The following is a 24,711-nucleotide window of genomic DNA, read 5'->3' on the forward strand; positions in this document are numbered from 1 at the left end:
ATAAAAGATGGGGTTATGATCTTTGCAAATCATTGCATTCTGTTTTTATATAAATTTTTTATATTGTGTCCCAACTTTTTTAGAATTGGAGGTGTGTATACAGACATAAATGCACAGATGCAGACACATACAAGTGATTTGCTGTATGCACTGGCATGCGGGACATGTAGACAAACATCCACACACTCTCAACATTGAAGCAGTTTCAGGCAAACATGCAGCCACATGAAACTCACACGCTTCTATCATTATCATTCAGACCTTTTCTGTGGATGTGTTGGCAACAGATCACATTGCCTGCATCCTCTTGACATTTACAGACCGAGATGAGGACTGATGTGTCTGTCTTCTATTCTTCTGGCCTGTTTTATTGAATAACACCATGTGTTCACGCAGCATCCTTCCACCAACCCACAATCCCTAACCTCATCTCTATTTTTATTAACTCTCTAGACTGTATAAGGTCAGGTTTGTGATTTCATTCAGGTTCTGTTTATCTGCTAAATTTACACTTTGTTTGTTTTTGTTCATTTTGCAGGGAAGAGGAAGCTGTGATTAACTGCATGCTATGCGCTCTTTACTGACAATAAGCTTCTGTGAGGAATAAAGTAGTGTTGAAAGTAGCTCTGATGACATGGTTACACGTGTCATCTATAGCAACAGTCGACCTTTAAATGCCAGTGGTGCTATGGCCTCATTAAAGCTTCAGCACAGACGAGTTCTTTGAGATTGATGCTGATTAAATACTGACATGTATGTAGAAACAATAATAGCAGACTCACATCATTTTTTGTCAAAAACATTTATTTTTTCCAGCACTGTCAGTTTTCAATTTTCAGTAAATTGCACATTAGCTCATCAACATTTAAGGAACAGTAATACGTTTTCTGTCCAACCTGCATATTTTGCCATCTGTCACCACAGTGCTACTGATGCTGCTGTACATAAACATATGAACCCCAGCTCTGGGTAGCTCCATTATATTTTCACTGAAAATAAGTTTGGTTTATCTGAAAGGGTTGAACCTGAAGATGGAAGATTCAGCAGCAGTCATTTGCTTGTGCAGTACAATTGTAAGTGCTGTAAGTCCGAAAGACCTTTTTTCACCCTGCTGGACTAGTGCAAAGTTCCATATGATGAACAGGGGCTGAGGACACTGTAGCCATGTAGTTCAGTCAGAACCATCTATCCCTCAAGTTGATCTATAGTCACAGTTTGAAACAATGTTGTACCAAGTATATTTAACCTCATAAAAACCACAGAAAAAAAAAAAATCTGAGCCATTAAATGAATTATTGACAAATCACAGCAGAAATCTGAAGAACAGAACAAATATAAATTTCAAATATATTTAAGAAGAACTTACCTATGGTATCGTATATGATTAACTAATTGCTTTATAGGCAGACAGGAAAGTCAAAAGACTACAAATATAATTTGATTTTACAGATGAACTGAATTTTGGAAGTTTGAAGAACATTTAATTAAGAGAACAATAGATCTGAAATATTAACTATAATCATTAAAACCCTGCAGTATCTCAGCTGGTATGAATCTGAGGTTAAGTCATATTGGGTTAAGATGGGACATTACCCACATATTATCAAGGCCGTTTAGAATACCCTCTCACATTTCTGAACAATATAAAGTACGGCAAATAATGAGTAAATGGTGTGCATTGTGGAAGGGAGGCTTTATACGTCCATATATTTAAAGCAAGAGAGAGAAAATCCACATGCATATAAATATACGAAATCTACTACAAAAATAGTGTTTTCTAAAATGTTCTGTTGATTACAAGCTAGATTAAGCATTGCATATTTGTTTTGAAAGTAATTCCTTGGTCACCAAATGTGCAATTTTATGATCCCTCTGTCTCTGTACATGTCATAGGTTGCTGATGAGGTTCATACTCTAAAACTTACTACTACTTTATTATTCTCTGAGAAATTTCAGATTTGTCAAGACTAGTCTTTGGGCTTAGATTAATTTACACAGATCTTATTAGTGATAATATGGATGACGTGCACTTTAGTGAGGACATCACTGACTAAACTAAGATAGATCAAAAGCTTGCAGAAGAATGCTTCTTGGACAACTATGGATGTCTACGGCACAAAGAAATAAGCTAATTCAAGATGTAGGCTGACATCACCTGTGAGCAGAGGCAAATCATAGCTGGTTTTAGTGTCTCTATGGTGATCAATTCAGAAAATACCTGAACTAATCCTTTAAGAGTACAAGTTGAGGTGGAGTAAAACACTTTCTTCTGTTTCACTTCTTTAAGGGACAAGAACTTGAATGAAGATGGATTCACTGTACTGAAGCAAGACTGGATTGTCTATAATTTCATGTTAAAATGTGAACGTGGAATCATCTGGCACAGCTTTCTCCCTATGCTAGATTATAGTGGTGAGAGGTACAATGGCATGACAAGGTGAACTTGTGACGTTACTGTCCATGTGCGGGCACCGGTGCCGTGATCGTACCTCAGAAAACTCCAGCATCTGTGAGTAGTGTACCAGCCTCGAGCAGCAGACCCTTGACGTACACACGTACAGTGTAGAACATGGTGAGGAAGTCCTGGGTGCTGAACAGTGTGTCTGCTAGAGCAAATCCCAGTGTGGAAGGGATGAAACCTCGGCCGTACTCCACCATCCATGTCCCGGCGCTCCACTGGACCGACGTGGCCTCACCAACGCCATGCACGATGGTGTCACCTGCGGGGAAATATTGTTTGGACGTAAGGAAAAAGAAACAACAAAACACACTACATAAATCATTCAGTCATTTAGATGTGTTTATCCCAATAAACGAATGCCTAATAAATAATCGAAGCGTTTCAGATTCAAGTGTGTTCAAGTATTACCGGGGTAGTATAGTTCACTCTTAGTGGTTCCCTCCTTCCACTGTCTGAAGGTGCCAGAGATGATGGTGTCAGATATTTCAGCCCAGTAGCGACCTGAGAGAATCAGACAGTGGACACTTTCCAAAGCAATCCAAAGCAAAGATCGAAAAGGCATACATTGCACCCGCCAAGAAAGATGCTCAAAGTGTGGGACAATATGACAAATGAAAGTGAGCATTCTTTCATTTGTAGCATGATAATAACAGAGCTATAAACTCTTATAAAACTATCTCGTCTCTCACCTTTTATTGTATTGCATAAATTGACAGAGAAAGACTTTTAACTCCCTCTTTCCTCACCTGAGTGCCCTCCTGTGTCCACTGCTGTGCCAAACAACAGCAAGTACTCCGTAAGAGAAGCATGGAGGAGACACATGGAGCCCATCCAGCCTCCAGCATTGACAAACACCCACTGAAGGTCCTCATCTGGCAGGATGTGGCCAGGATACCTAATTCACAGGAAGGTTACTGAAAACCTGCCTTCAGGAAGAATATATCTTTCCATACCAAATGACAAGGGGGTTTCAACAGGGGAATAACAGCAAATATCTTTGTTGGTGCAACAAAAAAAAATTACATGAGCCTCCTTATTCAGGTCTAGGATATTGTGGACAGTTTTCACAATTTTTAGTCCTATTGGGACAAAATCACTAATGGATTCATTGACAAAAGTGCATAATACATAATAAGTCACAGATGCATGTGCAAAAACGATATTTTGCGAATTTGCCACAGTTTAACATTAAATAGCAGAATTGTGTAAATGAACATAACATAAATTTAAGCCCCTGGATATATTTCTGGTGCAAAACAATCAAATTGTTACCTTTTCCTGAGCTCCACCACCACTTTGGAGAAGGCCTGCTCATGGTCCTGTCCTGAGACAGAGACATGTAACAGTACAGATCACAGGGACAGAGACCGCTGTTATGTTTTTGCTTCATAATGCATTTGAGTGAGTTTTTACTTGACTTATACATAAGAAAGCCTCTTTAATCAAACTCACCAGCGTACTGTTTGGCCAACCTGGCGATGTCGTCTTTGTTGAAAACGTACTCCTTGGTGGCCATCCAGTGCTGAAGCAGCAGCACGGCCAGGACGGTGACTGCGGCGACGAAGCACAGCTTTAAACATGTTCTAACTACAGACATGGTTAAAACAAAACGGACACAGACAGAGATGAAGCAGCAGCAGCAGGTTTGACTACATGTGGACACTGAGCAGACAGGACGCTACAAACACGCCATCGGCAGAGGAGGCGTGGAGTCCAACAGAGACAGCTTCTTCCTGGTCAGGTGAGGGCGGAAAATTGCTGCTCAGCCAATCAGAATAAGAATTTGTCGCGTAGGCGACAGCAACTCTAGGGTTGCCAGCAAACCCCAAAACCCCCTCAAAAGTTATACTTAAATTATGTGGAATAGTTTTACAAAATAACCTTCCATGGAGATACATTTTAAGAAACTGCTTTCAAAATGAACATCTAAACTCCTTGTCATCATTATGTATTTAGTTTTCACCATGATATACGTTGTTTTTAGCGGGTTATCGCTACGCGTTAATTTGTCCCAAAGAGCACTTTGCTATCGCTTGTCAAACATCAGGAAGTGGGACAAGGGGTGTTGTGGAGAAAGGGGCAGCGCTACTATTAGCTCAGGAAAGTGTCGAGTGGATCAACAAACTGAATAACAATAATAAACTGAATCCACCAACATGAGCGGGGAGGAAGAAGTCAACTTTGATCCCAAAGGTATGGATTGCTGTCAGCGTACTTCTTTGTACGTGTAAATGTACATTTCATTTAGCATCTCAGTGTCTCTGAGCAGAGGCACAGCTGAAGTTGAATTTGAAAGCCGCTATATGCAGACATCTACGCAAACAACAACAACAACAACAACAACAAAGGAGTAATAGTGTTGATTACACACCTCTACTACTAATTCTACAGAGAACAGCTGATTTCAGGTCGCTTTCTCCATTTCGATAATTTAATGAAGAGCTAACATGCTGACACAGTACTTTTTTTTTTTGTTTTACTGTATTGTAGACACTGCTGTTCAGTCTTGTGACTTGATTTCCTGCTGCAGCCATTCCTGTTTTCCCACATATGTACGTTTACCATTTGTGCATGAATGCTTTTAAATGTATTCATTATTATCTGTTGCTATTGCACTTAAATAGTTTGCATTGTTTGTATTATCATTATTATTTTTTATCTATTTATTTTATGACTTGTGTGCATCTCAGAGCACCAGCACCTGCGTTATAACCCTTTGCGGGACAGCTGGGTCCTGGTGTCAGCCCATCGCATGAAGAGACCCTGGGCGGGTCAGGTAGAAAAACCTCCAGAAGAGCACATACCTAGATACGATCAACGCAACCCACTCTGTCCCAGGAACACACGTGCAAATGGAGAGGTAGGAACACACATGTACATAGTTTTCATACTCCTGTGCAGTCAGGAGGTTTCACTGCAGTTACTCGCTGCTGATGCTGTGGAGATTTTACACATGCATAATTTAGCTGCTACACTTCCAGTGCAACTGTTTTCTGGCCCCACGCACCCACCATATATAATAAATGCCCGTTACAAATGGTGTGTGCTATGGACAACATGCAGATTTAGTCTTTTTCTTTCCCATTTTTTGATCTCTGTATGTATGTGTGTCTATTTCTCTCCAGGTAAATCCGGATTATGAAAGCACTTACATCTTTGAAAATGACTTCCCTGCTCTTCAGCCAAATGCCCCAGGTCCAGGTGAGTGACATTCCTGATGCTGGAGAATAATCGTTCAAAAATGTTGTTGTACACCTGCACTAACCACATTTAACTTCTATGTACTGCATTATTTTTTTCTCTATATATCTCACAACATGTTTGCAATACAGTTATTCAGGGATGATGTGTGCAAATGGATCTATGTACTTGCCTGAACTGACAAGTAGATGTACTGTTGAAAGTGCATTTGTTATTGTGTTTCTTCAGGTTCGGATCAGCACCCACTGTTCCAGTGTAAAGCTGCCAGAGGCGTCTGGTAAGATGTCTTACACAGCTCCTACTGTAGTACAAGATGAATCAGTGCTTGCCATTTTACTGTGCAAATGCTTAAAGGTTATGTTCATTATTTAAACACGAGGAGTGGACTGAGTACTCTAAACTAAAATGTACCGGTACTTTAATAAATACAACAATACAGAAAACTGTATCTATGATATTGAGCCTTTGTAAATGAATATGTGTGAGGAATCTTCCAGTTTATTGAGGAATGCAACGTCATCAGCGTTCTTCTTAAAGATGATGATACATTCAAATTTATGACTAATTAAATCTGAAGCGATAAGTGCAATCAGAACAGTCACACCGAGGCAGCTTTCATTCATCGCGCTCATCGTCATTATCACAACCGCTTATTAGATGAAGCTAATTTTGTTAATCAGCGCGCTGCATGCCACCTGTTTCCAGGACATTTTGAACTGTGCAAAACAAAATCACTAATGCTCACCATAAATAGTATAAGGATGCGTGTTTCCTCTGTGCCACCAATAGGTGGAGATGTTTCCTCAGATTAGCATTAGGTAGGAACCGTAGCAGATGCTTGAGTTGATATTACAGTGACACTGATTTCAGTCTAATTATGTTTACCTTAGACCTTTGTGTTGCTAACAGAGTGCTTGCTGTGTGTGAGAAGTTAAAGGAGAACTAATCCTTTGTTACCTCTCACTTACATATACAGTAGTGTAGAATTTCTCTATCGCCAGAGACTTAGGCTTCGCAAAACATTCACAAACCCTTTTCGTTGTCTCAAATCCTCACCTGCTGTGTCATGGATCTGTAAGTTGGATTTATTTATGACTGCACACAAAAAAAAAACACTCACCGTAGAAAACATGTGCTGTTCAGTCTGCAGGTGATGTTTTAAATGTGTTCCCGAACAATCCCGCTGTTCAGGGATACTTGGATGATTCTGACTGACAGTAACACAACAGTTGAATAATAGATTACATCAGAACAATGTACTGTGCATGCTGGTTCAAAACTGAACTTGGTGTTTGGATTGCTTGTGTTGGCGGATGTAGAGTCTACCTGTTATTGCTTGACACACACACACTGAGTAATGAAGCACAGACAAGTTGTTTCATTTGCTTTGTAGTGATTATTAAATGTCATAAATGTCACCTGCAAATGTCAACAGTAATCTACTTAACCTTCTCTGCTGATTCGGTGTATGTGTGTTACTGTACGTTTTCTTTTCATTGGGTCTGGTTGAATCCATGTTCGTTTACGTGCATTGCGTGCTGCTGGAGTGTGTTTTTCGGTGTGATCAGTCCACACAGTCATGTGGCCATTTCAAAAATAGAGGAACCAGGAAACTGATACACAGCTTGTTGCCCTGCAGCCGCATTCAGTGGGCCAATTAGAAGGAAAGCAAAGTAGGAAATGGGATTTTGGTGATCTGGGTCATGGGAGAAAAAAGAGAGATGGGGTGAGAGTAGAGGTGAGATCATTCCTAATGACTTAACCCATACCCTACCCTACCCATACCATATCCTTTCAGGGGTACTCATGTGATACAGTTAAGGCACTTTATTTTAACTACTTGTATGTAAAAATATAGACTCCAACTCCCCACTGTTTGATCTTTGGTTGAGCGCAGTGTCGCTTCCAGGTACTCTATCACAGTTAAAATGAGATGAGCCAGTGGTGGGGTTTAACAGATGCATGAATTCTCATGGAGTTTTGACAATACAAGCTTGTGACTTTTAACAACTGGACGTCTGTTGAGTTTTATTGGTCTTATAAGCGTTGCTTATAAGTGGGGGGCGCTTACATTTCATTGTTTTAACAGTGTTGGTGCACATGTGTGAGCACACACATACACACTGGAGTGCTGGCACCCCCCCTACACTCATGAACAATTCATAAATGCGACTATACAGTTTTGCTCAGAGCATAAACACTAAAGTCATGTTGAATTATTGATCACATACTAGGTGCCTCGGCCCCAAGAAGAGTCTGTCTGTTGGTCGATAGAAATTACATTTTCCTGACCCTGACAGCTGGTATCCCTGGGTAATATATGTAAGGCTGAGAAACACAGATATAGACATTCTCTTAAACACACACCCGCACACACACTGGGCTCTGGTAGGGCCACTCAAGGACACTCAAAGATTTCCTCCAAATTCACTCCAGCATTGTCTTGTACGCTGTGGGTCATTGTTGTGTTGAAAGGTTTACTCTCAGGGTTGATGTAGTTTTCTTCAAGAGCTTCTGAGTGTGTGTTTAGCACCAAAGCCCTATTGATGTCATGTTACTGAGATGGTCGTCTTTTCTGTAGGTTCTCCATCTCACTAGAGGACTTCTGAAGCTCTGTTACAGCGTCTCACTGACCAAGGTTTTTCCAGCTTGGTTAGTCTAGTCTGGTGTAGTCATACAACCAATTTGGTGTGTTTCCAAAAATTATTCCATTTGACAATTAAGGAGGCTATTGAGCTTGTGGGAACGCTCAGTGCCTTCAGTGTAAATATCGAGTTTCCAGGGTTGAACAGTTTTTGTTTTGTCATCATCATCATCATCAAAAATGATAGAATCACAATGTCAGTTGGACACCAAGCACAGCTCACCACCTGTGTAAAGCTTGAGGAGTTAAATGATATCGCTGTGATGTATTTTTTATATCAGTTACTAGCTAACAGCCCTCCTGCCATCCTTTCTCTTTTTTTTTCCCCAATTCTTCAGTAAAGTAATGTGTTTTCATCCCTGGTCCGATGTTACCCTGCCGCTCATGAAAAAAGAAGAGGTTGTCAAGGTGATTGACAAGTGGGCGGACATTGTTGAGGAACTCGGCGCTACCTACCCCTGGGTTCAGGTAGGGGCTGCACGCACACATGCACACACAGACGTAGAGACATGCAGAAACACACGCAGGCTCACACATTACTGATTTAATATTTCCCAGGGCTGGATACCTGTAAAATTGTGGTGGTTAAACATTTCACCCTCTGCTCCAGCGTCGCTGATCATTCAGTTTTTCTATCCTTATCAATTTGTCATTTTATTGTGTCTTCTATTGGATTGGATGAAACTTTAATGATGCCTCTGGGCAAACTTGCAAATTCAAACAGCAGCAACACAGATACAAGGATATGGATGAGATAGGATGTCAAAATTTATATGACTGGCAATTGAATTCTTCCTTATACCACATGTTAAGAATATTACAGCAAATAAAGATAGTTTTAGTGGATTTAGAGGTTATAAGCTGATGTACATCTTCATCATGTACATTTTTAGATATATAGATAGAAGGATAGGCACCCTGAAGGCAAATTAGTGGTTTAGTTTTTATTCTAATTTGACCCAAAAAGGTATCTGGACTAACCTGAACTCCGATTTTCTGCTTGTAGATCTTTGAGAATAAAGGAGCCATGATGGGGTGTTCAAATCCACACCCTCATTGTCAGGTAGGACATGCACACTTAAGCTATTTTTTGCTGTTCTCACACACATGAAAACGTCTTTAAGGGGACAACATGTTGAAGACACTACTCATTACCCATCTGTCTAATAGCTGATTTGAAAATGCAGCGTTAACAAAATAAAAATGCTTCTGTCACACAGGCACTATACAGTGTGGCCAATTACAGTGGCCAATTTGCTCATCTGAGTTTATGCTTTTCAGATTCACCATGACAATGACAATGACATTTTCTTCATTCTAAAATCACCAATAATTGTGCTCATTTGTCGCACTTTGTGAAAGTGCATATTTGTGTGACTGATTTTTTTTTTTGGTTCTCTCTATTGATGTATAGTTACATCATTATTATTATTATTTGGACATTTTATTGCATTTTGATGTTTGCCTATTCGGTTAAGTGTTTCAGACATGACTAACAAGGCATTTCCTGTCAGACTGTCACCTCACAGTGTAATGTGGAGAAAATGCAGGAGATCAGGAGACAGAATGAAGGAAAAACAGGATGGTTAGTTTGGGTAGACTCAACAACATTGTTGTCAGTGCGGTCAAAATAAAATAATATCAAAGTAGTGTAAAAAGCAAATATAGCTGCCTAAAATATAAAATGAAGAATCCAACATGTTATCTTGTTAAATGTTAAACTATTCACGAATAAACTTTAGTTATGCTGTAACAGAGACTTTACTGTTTTAGGGACAAACAGAAAAAGATGATGTTCTTAGTGACAGCACAGTAGTACATTGCAAACATAATAGAGACATTTGAAAAGAGAGTGTTTCAGAAGTTTACTCCTCTAACACTAATAGAAACAAAGGTCTGCTCGAATCAGAGATTGTATTATATTTCTTGAAATTGTAACATAGAAATGAACAGCAGAGGGCAGTATGCGACTTCAGAGTAACACTGTTTAAACACACTGCTCAGCGTTACTGGGCCGTGTCCTTGTTGTGCAGTGCTATTTATTTGTTATTTTAGAAAGTTTCCTCAGACGTAGTGGGTAGAGGGTGTAACGACCCTAACAGGAGTGATACTACCGCTGCTGGTTATTATTTAGATGCTTTCAAATTCCTGTAATATAGCTATTCAGCTACCTTCAAAGTGCTGCTTTCACTTATGTGTTGTTTTCATATGATCCAGTCAAATCAGGATCCAGACTTTGGTGGAGCTTTGTTCTCTTCCTACAGTCCAGATTTTACTTTCTTAAGACATCAAAGTCCAAGCAAAACAAGTTAATGGTAATGCGTACGTGTGTCTGTGAACAGCCAGACAACCCCTCCAGGCCAAAACGTATGAAGCAAAGATTTAAAACTTTGAATAGTAACTAAGAGAAAGTGATCTGAAGGCTGTGTTGCGTCTGATAACTTTGGTCTCACAGGAACAGAGCTAGATGTATTATTATGTAAGTGGAGGGGGGAAAAAAAACATACATTATGCATTTCAAATAGTCTAACATGGTATTGAGAATGTGTTTGAAATTAGTACGTTCTTATTTACTTCCTAATTAAATATTTTCTATTAGAAGGAGCTCTCAAAAGCTGAAGTTAAAGATGGCGGTGTTAAATTCATTGGGTTTCAAAATCTTACCAAGACTTAAAATGCCAGGAACATTTTTTTTTAAATTGATTTCCTCTATTCTTTAATGAGATTTGCTTAAATATTAGTCAGAAATTTAAATCCAGGACGATACAGCTGTAAAACATGTGCCCTAAAGGTAAGACCAGCGGGACGCTCATAAATACACTGCCTCAAAGTTCAAACCAATGACGAAGCCTCTGATCATCAAGCGAATGTTTGAGAGTGATTATTGTAAGTAACAATAATTATAATAATAATGATCTGCAGCGTAGGAGCTTATGTGATTTCTGCGCCGCATTCGGTATGAAAAGAGGAGTTTTTTTAATCAGAAAACAATTTGCCATGCAGCCTGAAGCAGTGCTGCTTAAAAACAGCAGAGAATGCTTCTCATTATTACTCTGCTCATAATGGGATGGAGTATTATAATTGGAAAGATGTTAAATGTTATATTCAGCGAAAGTGAACTGCAAAAGGTCTCACATCTCTCTAAAGTTTAGGACAAAAGGTTAAAAAAACAACCTCCCGAAAACGGTTAATAGCAATAACTAGCGTGGCAATAATGAAAGGAAATCAAACTAGAGCCCATCGGTTTTAAAAACATTTAAACGCAGCCATGTATTCTCCTCAGTGCAATAATACATGATCAGTATGCTAGTGAACGTCTTGCTCGTCAGAGTACGATCACATACATTATACTGTTGAGTTTGGCATTGCTGCACATACTGTGGATGCTCATGTTGGAAAAAACCCATATTTAAATATCTCCTATTCTAAACCTTATCTGAAATACAGATTTATCACGTAGTGCTGATTGAATGTTCGTCACTTGTATGTCTTTTTCTGCTTTTACAGCCATTAAAATGCCATAAAGCGCAAACACAAATTGTGTTAATATTCACTCTTGCCATTAAAAAAAGAAAAGCAGAGGACGTTATGGAGATAATTTTGCTGCCTAAAAAAAGTGTTCACTCCAAAGCTTGATTGAAAAATACACTGTAACTGTTACTCGTGTCTATAAACAAGAGTCTGGCGGCAACGTAGGCGAATGTTTTCCACAGATGAAATGACCTGCAGTAGCTCTTCTGTTGTGGGGCGTCAAACTTTTTTGCTTTCTCCCGGGATGTTCAATTCCAACGTCTCATTTAAATCGAGTGCTGACTTGTACAGAATGCCAGTTGGTGGCTGATGAGAGCAAAGTTTGAACAATGCGTTTGTCTCTTGTTAATCTTTTTTGAGAGATGCTATTAATCATAATCAGGAAGCTAATTTTGGCTGTCTGTGTGTGTCTGTGTGTGTCTGTGTGTGTCTGTGTGTGTCTGGTTGTCTCTGTGTGCGTTCAGAACACGCGTGTGCGTTGACACTCACAGCATGTTAACTGAATCAGTTGTGTCGTTGTACACGGTTTGCGCAAATGTTCTTTATTAGTGAGACTTTGATATGACAAAGAGTGGTAGTAATTATTGACAGAAATGAGAAGGTTTGACAGACGCAAATGCAAGAAGTGGGCGGATGCAAGGCTTCCTATAGCTGGTGTAGGCCCCTTTGTGCCAACAGGAAGAAGCTGTGGGATCATTAATGCCTGTACTCAGAACCCAAGTGACGTCGTTCACTGTGATAGAGTACATATCTCAATGAGATTTTGAATGTTACACTCACTATTGAAATAAATGAAAACTGTAGCTGCAGGGGGACAAAAAAAAAAAAAAAATCAATCTAAAGAGCCAGATATCTCTGCACCTGTGCAGCATTTATTGATTGAATCGTGTAGACAAATTAACCCTATTAAATCGCAGATGCAATGTGGTCATGTGGAGTCAGGGCAAGTTACCTGTTGTCCCTTTTCATTTTCTAAATGGCATAATACACACACACACACACACACACACACACTAGATTTGTTTTTCGCTATGTGGTATCTCATCGCCATCTTCCTCTTGCTCCCTATGACATCATCAGGTGTGGGCCAGCAACTTCGTGCCTAACGAGCCGGCTCTGTCAGACCGCTGTCAGAGGGCGTACTATGAGAAACACGGAGAGCCGCTGCTGCTGCAGTACGCTAAACAAGAGGCCGGGAAACAGGTAAATAATAGTTAGAAAAGACATTTACTCTCATACCCTCATAACCCATTTGGATAATTATGGGCAATATTACGAATGGTAATGGAGACACTGGAGTCATTTTACCCGACCTGTGTTAACGGTTTATTATAAACCTCAGAAGAAGAATTGAAAGTATCTCTAAACAGTGACTGTCCACCACCATCACTTTTCCACCACTCTTCTCTCTGTCTCGCTCTCTGTCTTTTTTTTTTTTTTTTCCCATTACGACCCTCTTGCCTGTCTTTGAGTCAGTGAAGCATGTGATTGGACAGCAGAGATGCTAATTAGCATAATGTTGCAGCATGTTTTATATATTTATTTTTATATTCTTTGCTATGCTGCGTATTCCGCCCTTCCTCAATGTGTGGTGTCCAGTTGGCCCATAGGTAAGCAGTTTCCCAAATGATAGACAAGAGTTGAGTTTCCTCATTAACACGCTAACAGAGATTAACATCAGTAGTGATGTCATACTGTACAGTAGTGAAGGCTAAGCCCCCCTAAGAATGAAATCCTAGGATCGCCCCTGTTGGAAGATGTCTTAGTAAGAAGACGTGTGGTGGAAACTGGGATTTAAATTTCTACTAGAGAATTATTCTCACCAAAGCCATGCCTTTTTTTTGCCTCAGTACCTAATGCTGTAAAGAGATTAGTTACTCATGCTGCTTATGTTACTTTATTTAGCATTTGTATTAAAAGCTAAATAAAAACAAGATAAAATATTGTAAAACTGAAAATGTCATTTTATATTAGTCATTTGAAGTTAATTTTTTCTCGATTATGATGTTTATTCTGATTGTTTGATGTTACACAGGAGACACAGCAGGTTTCTAAATTCTAGATCTTTGTTTTTGAGATAACTCAAACCAGTGGTGACCATATATCCATAAAAAAAATCTCATTTTTAGCTGCATTTCTGTGGTGACCTTTTCCATTATAAATACCTTTGTAACCTTTTCTTTCCACTGTTTTACTAGCTTGATATTGAGCATCATATTTTAAAGAGCAACTTCACCGACTGTCAAATTGCATGCTATGGTTCTGGTTTAGGGTGTGTGTGTGTGTATACATATATATATATATATATATATATATATATATATATATATAAACATATATATATATAAACATATATATACAGTATATGTATGTATGAATATCTGAACTTAAAATCTCAAAATGATGTCATCCACTTTCCATCTAGGAACAGACAGATAAAGAGAGAATAAAAACAGCTTGGTTGTAATATTACAGTGGACAGGGGTAACATGGGAAAGGAATTTGGGCTGCCCATATTCAACAGATCTATTTGGAGTGTACAAATTATGTACTGGACTATTTGTTGGTTGCTTACTGAAGTGATTTCCTTCAGTTTTGTACAAATCAAACTTTAGAAGTGCTGGTAGGCATAATCTGTTACCGTTTCCCTCAGCCAGGCTAGTGGTCTTTCTCCAGTTTTCAGCTACATTAACTTGCTGCTAACTTGCAGCAAGGAGTACGTGATGGCAACATCGTCCTAATGTCATCTAACTCCCATTAAGAGGTGTTTTCCCTGAACAGTTCATTTTAGATGCAGAAAATTAGAAAACAGTACTCATATACTGGCTGTGGTAATCATCTAATCTGCTTATGCATTCATTTCACAGTACAAATAACATTCTTAAGCTTAAGATCCAGTTTGGATCTGGGACTTTGTCACTATTTTTTTGGGTCTTATATTTTTAAATTGTGTACTTTCAAGCAAGAAATGCCAAATGTCAAAATATTTTTGATGACTAGCCACACAAAAGACAGAAATCCACTTGGGGTTGTATCTCACTGTTTATGTTCTCCTGAATTCAAGTTGATTCTTTTAAGCTGGGTTTTTGATGTTTTTTTGTGAAAAGCATTTCAAACCTCAAAAAATAGTTTGGGAGAAAATGATAAAGTGTAAAATTAACCAAAATGAGTTCAAGCAGGATGTAATTTAGAGGCAGAGACATAAGAAGATGGAAGGAGAGGGCGAAAAGATAAAAACAAGAGATGAGAGAGAAACAAGTAAGGAGAGAAAGACAGAAAGAGAGATGTGCAGGTGAGAAGGAATAGAGAAATCAGACAGCCACTGATTCATTCAGGGAATGGGCTGATACCTGTCCCACTGGGAGTGTGTGTTTGTGTGTGTGAGCGAGAGGATAGCATTAGGGTTTCGAGAAGAGCAGAGTAGACACTTGAATCTCCTGGACAGCTGCTCATGGGGACTGACCTTTATAAAATCAGAGTGAAAGTAGAATTGTGTGTGTGTCTGCAGGAATAACCTAAAGAAACTTGTTCCCATCCACTGGTGTGTGTGTGTGTTTGTACGTGTGTGTCTCTCTTTTTTGCTGCTGTCTCTCTGACCTAAGGTTAGGACCATAAATTGGCACACTGCAGTGTTTGGAAGAGTTTGAATTGGGGTTCAGCTCCCAGGTGACACTCTTGACTTTGAAACAAAAACTTTCTAAGCTAATTGAATAAAAACTCTTTGGGATTTGCTGTCTGCGAGATCTGTACTAGGACATCCTCCACTTCCTGTCTCTCTCTTTACCCCACTCCGCCTTCTCAGTCTTTCCTCTCCCACTTGGCTCTCTCTTATTTTTTCCATACTCATTCTGCTCCTTTATCATTCTGAGGAGGACAAACCTGAAATCTCCACCACTAAAAATAGCTATAAGGAGTATGTAAAATATGTATTTCCAAGTTAAAGTAGATCAAACCAACAATGCAAAACAGTCACGATAACGAGCATAATGGTGTCATTAAATACTTTGCAGATGCACCTAATACAATGTCATTTTCATCACTTTCTCATTTTCTTCCTTTCACAATGTTTGTTGAAAGGGAAGCATAGAGTCATTACACTAAGTAGAATTACAGTTCATTAAGAGACACTTTGGGATTCTGTTGGATTAGTTTGTGTTTTCCTCCACAGATATTAGAAACCACAGTATTCCCTGTGGATCCCTTAATTATGCACTAATACCTTGCTGGACAAGTTTGTTTAAACCTCTGGGAGATTTATACACCAGGATGCCCCAACTCTCTCTGCTTTATCTGACTACTGCTCATTTTTAAATTTTGTTTTCATACCAGTTTTTTTTGTTTTTTGTTCTAGAAAGCAACACATGCATATATTAACTGACAACTGTCTAATATATCATAGAAAAGAAAGATAATTGTGTGAAATTGTGTTTTTTCTTAATTCCAGTCATTCCAGCAAAATGGAAATGGAGAAATGAGAATAGAAATCAACCTAACTTCCAGTCTGATGTCTGTGGAAACATTGGCCATAACTTTATGGGATGATAATCTGTCAGAGCCGGATGTTTTTAAAATTGAGCTGAGGTTCTTATGTTAGAGCTGCTCCCCCCAAAAATGTATACATCTTTAAGATCTACGCCCAACTCATGATCAGCCCTGCTGGAATTTGTTGTTTATGCTGTGAAGCTTTAACACACTAGCATTGCTATTTCGATCCGTCCTCAGTAGAGTACGTCAATACTCTGTCAGTGGATAACCAGTAAAAACAAAAACAGATTGTCAGATTGATAGCGGTGCTTTGGGATTTGTTTGGAGCTGACTTAAAGCAGATTCCTTCTGTGCTTGTTGAGCACACACACTCACAGACTAAGCTAATGTAGCCATGATGGTTTGTAAACCCATGGGCAGGGTGTGTTTGTGCCCATGCTGCTTCTGACACAGTCTGCGTTTAACAGTTTCTAGTCATCAGATCACCAAAGTCTTCATGCTGAGGGTACATCTTGGGAACTTTATTTCGTGTTTTTTAATTAGTAGTTGATGAGTTATATCTAAAACAGAGAACCTCATATGTGGTATTGCTTTGCAGTAAATTTAGAAATAATTAATTATGTCTCCCCTCTTAGGAGCGTGTGGTGGTGGAGACCTCTGACTGGCTGGCAGTTGTTCCATATTGGGCAACATGGCCCTATCAGACACTACTGTTGCCACGACGACACATCCTCAGAATCAATGACTTGACAACAGAGGAGAGGGAGGGTGAGTGTGTGTGTGTGTGTGTTGTGTGTGTGTTGTGTGTGTGTGTGTTGTGTGTGTGTTGTGTGTGTGTGTTGTGTGTGTGTGTGTGTGTGTGTGTGTGTGTGTGTGTGTGTGTGTGTGTGTGTGTGTTTGTGTGAAGATACTGACAGATTGAGTGACTGTGGGAGTGATAAGGCAATTTAGAATAGTCTAAGGTGACTCAGCAGCTCAGTGGGGAGCCTTTAGGTTTAGCTCTCAGCCACAGCCTCTTGTTGAGTGTGTGTGTGTGTGTGTGTGTGTGTGTGTGTGTGTGTGTGTGTGTGCCCTCTCACAGCACAGATAAGATTCCCAGGCGAGGAAACCTTTCATTTTGTATCCACAAGCTTTCAGTTCAATTCAGACGTTGAAGGTTGGTAAGAAATATGGTCCGGTGTTTAATGTTCATTAATAATAGGTGTCTACTCCGTCTCCGTACATAATATTGCACCAATTAAAAACACACACTGAACTTTATGGTGTTTCCATGTTTTTTTCTCTGTTCCCATCATGACAGACTATATTACGTATAGAGTCAACTATAAACCCTTCCTGTAGTTATTTGATTATTTGTTGGTTCTGTTGCTCTCTAACATGAGGATGACTGTGACATATGAATTATCTCCATGTCCACCATGTTAACATGTGTACACCACAACCACAGGATGAACTTTGTTTTTTGGTTGGTCGTCTTTTGTTTTATACATACATTATATATATTTCATTTCCTCTCAAGATGAATAAAAGTTTCATCTTCATTTCAGTTAACAACATTTCTACTTCCAAATTCATCTGTCTATTTTCAGTTAAGATTTTTCAGTTTTTACTCCTACATGCCCTCTATTTGGCTCTCCATCCTCGTGTCTTTTGTCACTCTCCCACTAACTGTCAAGTTGTTTTGTTTTTTTTTTCCTCTTTATCTCTTTGTTTGGCAGGTCTGGCTGACATTATGAAGCGACTGCTGACCAAGTATGACAATTTGTTTGAAGTGTCCTTCCCCTACTCCATGGGCTGGCACGGTAAGTCAAAAAGTGGGAGTGTGGGATCTGTCCTGTAGTGCGAACAAAGGCGCCTGGGACAGATGGTGGAAACTTTTACAGATAAATTTAGTCTAAATACGTGACATGAGTCTGTGGACCACAAGTGCGCTGCTACAAAATGGAGGCTGTTTGGAGATCATGCCAGCTATAAGCTAATACATGTCAACAATTTAATATGGGAATGAGCTCCACTGACAGGTCCAAAAACAATTTGCTCACCTGTGACTGTAATCTGCAAAAGTCAGAAATAAACTGTGTGAAGATGAACCTGAAGAATAGCAGGTTACTGGTTAGGATGGTGTGGCTGTCTTTGTCCATCAAGACACACACTAAGGAAAGAGTACAGAGCCTTTCCACAGAGGGGGAGGATTTTAGAAGGCTTATAAATAGGAAGAGATGCGTTAAAATGGTGTCACACCTTACCTGGGATTTTAGGTGACAACACAACATCTCACTGATTTTTAATACACTAAATTCCTTCTTCCTCATTTTCTCTGTGTGTCTCACATCCTGGCATGTATTTGGTTTCTCACTCTGCGAGCCACAGCGATGACTCTTCTCTCTGGCGCTCTTCCTATTTCTTTTCTCCACCTCTTCTCATACTTTTCTGTCCTGTCTCTGTCTTGTATCCTTTTCGCCTTTCTTCCCTTTCTCCTTGAAATCAACTTTCACACTAGTGCTAGTAGCAATGTCAGAGACGGTCAGTACAGTTGCACATGCAGCGGGGTTCTCCTCACATCTTTCATCGTCTTCTTGTTTCATCAGACAGCGAGTTTCTCAGTCTCTCCTCCCCAGTACAGTTTTTCATTAACTCCTATGATGCACCACCTTGGCAGTAATGTGACATATGAGTCTTAATTAGCTTGTCTATTGTCATGGGAGAGATGTATGGAAGGTGCGGAGGTTAGAGCGTTTCCATCAGATTTGCTGTTATAAACTGATAAATTACAAACTGAGTTTGTGTTAAGTAAAAGTGGTTTTTGCTCGAGTCTGAGGCGACACCAAGATCTTAAAAAAATTGGTTTCAAGTACTTCAAGTACTCCACTGCCTGCACCATTTGCCCATCCTTTGTTGGCATCACATGCATCAAAACAAGCAGATAGGCAAGCAAACACAGAAAATGCAGGATTTGGCTGCAGCAACAGCAAAATTTACTCGCGAACTATGGATATCTTTTCAACTTGAAGAGGGATGAACATGTTCGCATAGATCTCAGAAATTAAAATCCAGAATATCTATCTAATCCATTTTGGAATAACTTGCATCACAAGTCATTAATTCAAGACGTGGCTGTGACTCGCCTGTAAACAACGGCTAGTCGTTTAATTGGCATGCGGCGACGAAGCAGATTGCACAAACACACAGAAGACTGAAAACTTTGTGCAGAAAGGTGCTCGTTGTCAACACAGCCGTTCTTCCCTAAGCTGATCTAAAGCTCAGGCATTGGCTGATATTTACCTGTACCGAGATGGTATGAGGAAAGCTGTTGTCAGAGAAACGCCTTCCAGCTGGGTCAAGCTGGAACAAAGGGCAGCAGCGTGCATTGATGCGATGAGTCATGTGTGATAGAAAGGAGAGCGATGTCATCGAAGCTGAACGGTCACGGTGATCCTTACATAGGCTAAAGGTTGCAGGTTCAATCCTTGTTCTTTGTACCCGCTGGAAGTAGCTCGTCGAAGTATAAGATGTTTCAGAGAACCTCTGTCCATGATTATATCGTCTCATCTCTGAAGCTCTGTATCTTGAGAACACCTGTCACCCGGGTTGCTGACCTGCTCCTGTCTGGTCCTTTTTTTTTAATTTATTTTTTATTTTTATTTTCAGCCTACATGAAAGATATACAGTATTTATGAACCCAAAGTGCAGCATGAAGACAAGCACAGAAGGCACAGTCATCTATTCACTTTCTTCTATTCTAGCAGATATGAAATCTTTCAAGTTAAATCTCAATCTAAAGTTGCCTGCAGTGAAGACTCCAACAGATCTTTTGTTAGGTTTTGGTTTTAATCTTCTAGTCTCTTTTACTTCTTAGAGACAAATCTTGGGTCACGTTACAGCAGGTAGTCAGTAGGTTCACCTCATCAAACATTGAATTTCTCTGCGACTCTATAGGCAAGCAGCCAATGCATGCTGAAGGACGACAATCGTCTTGCAGTGTCTGAAATGTAGTACAGCCCAATTATCATGGAAACATGCACTGCCAGACTGTGGGGAAAACACACACGCATCGTTTCGGAGTTTTTAGCACACCTACCCGTATAATTATCTGTGAAATATTACAGTTTGGCTTATTAGCACCTTCATCTTGTTATTCAAAAGAGGCACAAGAGTCAAAGCAAAGTGTAAAGAGAGTGAGACATGCAGGGACAGAAAAAGAAGAGGATAAAGTAAATGCAACCTAAAGCTACAGTATGCAAGCTGTTTGTAACATTTTTATTTAGCTCTTGTTGGCACATGCTAAATATGCGTCAGAAAATCAATTCTTTTAGACATTCAATGCCAAAATACTGGTGTTATTTTAACCTCATTGAGCAGGACTAAGAGAAAAGAGACTGCCCTGAGTATAAGGGAACGCACAGTGGCATAAATCCACATGGACACACCGCACATACTGGCCATCTCGTTTTGTAACGCACCTTCGTATCCACACAAACCCACTCTTGCAGTTCACATAATGAGCTGTGTTATCTCCCATCTGTGTTTGGGCTTTATTTGAGCTCATTTAGGAGCAGCCAGCGTTTATTTAGGGCTATGCTTATTAGTGGTAATGTGAATAAAGAAAAGTGGTTGGATGGTGTTGGAGTCACCTGGGAAATCATGACTTAGATAAAGCTACCTGCTTATTTTGTTTTATGGGGAAAACTCGCAGCACATTACGGAGGGTGTCAAATGTTTGCATGAAGACCTGCGGCACATAAAGATAGATATAGGGACTGAAGGAGTAGGAAATGTGTCAGACTATTTTGATTTGTCTCTGTATGATTTGTATCTATGTAAACTGTTTTTTAGTGTCTGCTATTAGAAGCACCTGTTTCTATTCATTCCTTATCTCGGATTTTCAGTCGTTTCTTTGTCTTCTCCTTTCTTTCACCATCCATTAGCTTCCTTTATGTCACTCACTATCTCTGTCTGATCACCCTCTATTGTCTAAAGGCAGAGCCCTCCTTGTGAATATGACTCCAGTTTTTCTTTTTTTTTCTTTTTTTTTTTTTTTTGATGCAGAGATGTTTCACGAAATTTTCCTTTCACTAAGATCAGGATGCAAAATAGGTACCCTTAGTTTTTGTGAAACACTAACACAGAATTAATTTAGATAAGTCAAACATCACAGTTAGGCACAGACAGGGTATATCACATACTTTAAGACTAGATACATAGAACAGTTAGACTAGGTATATATGTTTTACCACAAACTTGCTGTGGTATCCATTACTAGTGCAAACAGAGCCTCTAATTGACTTTTCTCTCCATGTGACTCTACTGGATGAGCAAAAGCAGTATCTTAAGTGTCTTAAGTCTCTTGTCTCTCTTTCTTTATTCAGGAGCCCCTACTGGCCCTCATTTAAAGGAAGACAACTCCCACTGGCAGCTCCATGCCCACTACTACCCTCCTCTGCTGCGTTCAGCCACAGTTAAGAAGTTTATGGTGGGCTATGAGATGCTCGCCCAGGAGCAGAGAGACCTCACCCCTGAACAGGTGAATAATATAACCCCCCTCTGGTCAGCATAACTAAAATGTGAAATTACTGCATATCTTATCCATGTAATACATTTTTGCTATTATCCACATCCAGTGATACCAACTACTTGTCCCAGAAATATTAGAATGTGTTTGTCTGGCAAGGTGATCATGACGCTTTTAACATATTTATTTTGCACTTTTCTCAAGACTGGGCTTAACACATGATAATATCTGTTCGTGTCTCTTTGTGTTTCAGCTGCAGTCATTTGACATATACAGTGTTACTACCTCTAAAGTATAAGTTATTAAATCCTGCCCTCCTTCCAGCACACTAATTATAATGGAAATCCAACATCCATGCGTTTATCTTTCTGCATGTGTACAGTAAACACTTTATGCTGCTATGTTCTTGTATTTATAGGCTGCTGAGAAGCTAAGAAACCTGCCAGAGAAGCACTATAAAACCAGAGAGACCCAGGAAACGGGAGGAGGAGAAGAGAAAGAAGACGGAGGAAAATAATTGTCAAAGTAAAATAACTTGTGTGAAAGCTGGGAGAAAACAGAAAATAAACAAAGGCGACCCCGGCTTTAATTCGACCACTGTGTGCTCATTGAAAATGTAATGATGTTTTACTTTTTTAGAAATACTGTGAAAAAAATGTGAAAGTGCCTTTGCCCACACAGGGCTTTAACATATTCTACTGTACGTGCACAATGTACAGTATATGTATATATTTTTAAATACATTTCTGTGTATACAAAGCTGGTACTGAGCTACTTACTGGAAAAGGAAATCAACTTGAAACCAAATGTGCTGTTGAACCAACTCCTTCATGTTTTTGGGTGATAATGAGAGAACATTATTCCTCTCTTCCCTGCTGTCCCTTCTGTTGAATTTCAACAAACTTTGTTGTTTGGTTATGTTGGAAAGCTTTCAACCACAAAAAGCTTTATTTTCTTCCTCCGACAACATTCATTTGTGATTCAAATGAATGTCTTTGTTTCTTGTAGATTTTTTTTTTTTTTTTACACGGAAAACAATTCATGAATTAGTTGATGTCAACTTTCAGCCTCAAAAATGTGAGCTTGCGTAAGGCTTAATTTGATGGAGGAAATAAATGATTGAACAGATGCCATGTCTGCAGAGTCCATTAACAGAAGGCTAATTAGTTAGCTTTGTGTTTTTACTTATTAGGCAGTTCCCACTGTGTTTTTGAACATGAACGCTATATTCAGAATTTTAAATGTGTTGGTAAAGTAAGTTAATACTCTGTATATACTTATATATTTCAATATTATTTCTTACAAAATGGCTACTTTGGTTCTTTTTGTACCACGTATTTGTTAGTCCTTATTCCTGTCACTAATGATGATCAGTCATTAAGTCTTATAAATAAGCATCCACATATCTCTATATGGAATAGTTAGTTCAATCTTTCCTGACAACAGTGCTACAGCCTGTACAGCATGTCCTCTTTTATCCCACTACCCATTTGCCCTGTAATATTTTGGATGCCACGGGTTGCCAGACATGAAACAAATTGGCAGGCAAAAACCGCATCGGTGGAAGTAAGTAAACAAACTGGATCAACAGAGATAGACTGTACCTCACCTGAAAAGCCTTGGCCTCCTAAAAAGCTCAATGACCAGAAACAGAGTCAAATACGGCCAGTTCTGCTATTCCACCGTGGTTTCTCTCTCCTCTTGTTTTGGTCACTGTTTACATCCATGCATGTGTGTTTCCACACTGTACTGTCATGACTATAGATAGCTCTTTAAAGAGTGACAGCACCTACCCATTCCCCATTCTCACAGTTTTTGGCGTCCGTCTAGATTATGACACTTGTATCCTCCGACATATTTACAAAAAAAAACAACAAAAAAACAAGCTGTACCTTTGCTTGTTTTCGTCAGGTGTTTGTAAGCCATGCAAATAAACACCAGTTGAGTCTCATCATGTTTAATGAGGTGTGCTCTCATTATGGCAACAGCAGATGGTAGTGTTGTTTAAAAAGTGAGGTAGATGACCTGGAATTAAGCTGAGAATATGACTCGTTAGCATGTACCAATCACAAAGCTCCCCTTCTTTTTACCATTGAACTAACAGCTTATAAGCGTCTGCAGCAGCAAGGTCAGAGATCAGGGATTGCTTAAGAATAATACCTCTGCTTTATTTTAATGTCTTGCTTAAGGACACCTAAGCATAGGTATGTCTCTTGGAGCTTAAGGGTAGTCTTTATGTCCATAAACATGACTCAGCTTCACCCAGACATTAGCTATAAATGTTCATAACCACAACACAATGCTCTTACATTTCTAAACATTGCAGCCTAAGTTATTGTTGCCATACAGCACAGGCAAATAAATGATAATACATGTAATAGAGATAAACATAATGGCTATCCATTTGTTGAGACTAAAGTTTTGTCACATTAATATTCCAGTGCTAATTTGAATCCCAGCTTCCTGTCAGATGATAAGAAGCGGTAAGGTTTTTATTTTCTTCTTTGTAGGAAGCAATTTGTTTCAGTTCCTTTCACTGTGATATAAAAATCAACTTGAAGGAACCCTTAAACAATTTGCTCAATTCATCACAGTGAATATCATGCCTGCCTTCATTTTTGTCAAAAAACATATTGTTTTTGTAGTGATGCTCTGCAGACTTTTCAAAATCAATCTACACTTCAAAATGTAATTCCACACAACAATAATAGAACTTTGACAAAAAAGCATCATAACATCTTTTCAACAAGGGGAGATCAAATGGATGCGGATGAGATTTATTGCGATTTATTGATTTATTCTCTCTGAGCAACAGAGAGAATTGGTGGTGATTAGACTCCTCTGATGTGAAGTGTCTTCACATAGAGTAGACGCAGATGA

At 39.2% G+C, this 24,711-nt stretch overlaps 2 protein-coding genes across 3 annotated transcripts; one reads left to right on the top strand and one right to left on the bottom strand.

Annotated features, from left to right (window-relative positions):
- Nucleotides 1-792: 792 nt before the first annotated feature.
- On the bottom strand, nucleotides 793-4,176 carry sigmar1 (sigma non-opioid intracellular receptor 1). The gene is made up of 5 exons (XM_026340487.1): nucleotides 3,914-4,176; nucleotides 3,734-3,785; nucleotides 3,208-3,356; nucleotides 2,870-2,962; nucleotides 793-2,720 (listed from the first exon to the last, which is right to left on the bottom strand). The coding sequence occupies exons 1-5, from the start codon at nucleotides 4,056-4,058 to the stop codon at nucleotides 2,491-2,493; spliced, it is 669 nt and encodes a 222-aa protein (XP_026196272.1). The 5' UTR covers nucleotides 4,059-4,176; the 3' UTR covers nucleotides 793-2,490.
- A 338-nt stretch (nucleotides 4,177-4,514) lies between these two features.
- Nucleotides 4,515-22,959, top strand: galt (galactose-1-phosphate uridylyltransferase). Of its 2 annotated transcripts, XM_026340091.1 has the most exons (12): nucleotides 4,521-4,654; nucleotides 4,952-5,013; nucleotides 5,152-5,321; nucleotides 5,587-5,662; nucleotides 5,891-5,939; nucleotides 8,645-8,774; nucleotides 9,313-9,369; nucleotides 12,918-13,040; nucleotides 16,958-17,090; nucleotides 18,041-18,124; nucleotides 21,689-21,843; nucleotides 22,250-22,959. In XM_026340091.1, exons 3-12 carry the CDS (start codon nucleotides 5,214-5,216, stop codon nucleotides 22,346-22,348), a joined length of 1,014 nt encoding a protein of 337 aa, XP_026195876.1. In that variant the 5' UTR covers nucleotides 4,521-4,654; nucleotides 4,952-5,013; nucleotides 5,152-5,213; the 3' UTR covers nucleotides 22,349-22,959. The 2 variants fall into 2 exon arrangements, with proteins under 2 accessions (XP_026195875.1, XP_026195876.1); XM_026340090.1 differs by lacking the exon at nucleotides 4,952-5,013 and having other exon boundaries at nucleotides 4,515-4,654.
- Nucleotides 22,960-24,711: the final 1,752 nt, after the last annotated feature.

This window comes from Anabas testudineus, chromosome 22, assembly GCF_900324465.2.
Source record: "Anabas testudineus chromosome 22, fAnaTes1.2, whole genome shotgun sequence".
Classification (NCBI taxonomy): domain Eukaryota; kingdom Metazoa; phylum Chordata; class Actinopteri; order Anabantiformes; family Anabantidae; genus Anabas; species Anabas testudineus.

Bases quoted from the DNA above. Each gene is read 5' to 3' on its own strand.
- galt (XM_026340090.1), top strand. From the start codon at position 4,618: ATGAGCGGGGAGGAAGAAGTCAACTTTGATCCCAAAG. The intron at 9,370-12,917 runs GTAGGACATGCA...TGACATCATCAG, and splicing joins ATCCACACCCTCATTGTCAG to GTGTGGGCCAGCAACTTCGT. The intron at 21,844-22,249 runs GTGAATAATATA...TTGTATTTATAG, and splicing joins GAGACCTCACCCCTGAACAG to GCTGCTGAGAAGCTAAGAAA.
- sigmar1 (XM_026340487.1), bottom strand. From the start codon at position 4,058: ATGTCTGTAGTTAGAACATGTTTAAAGCTGTGCTTCGTCGCCGCAGTC. The intron at 3,786-3,913 runs GTGAGTTTGATT...TCTCTGTCTCAG, and splicing joins GTTGGCCAAACAGTACGCTG to GACAGGACCATGAGCAGGCC. The intron at 2,963-3,207 runs GTGAGGAAAGAG...TGATTCTCTCAG, and splicing joins GGACACAGGAGGGCACTCAG to GTCGCTACTGGGCTGAAATA.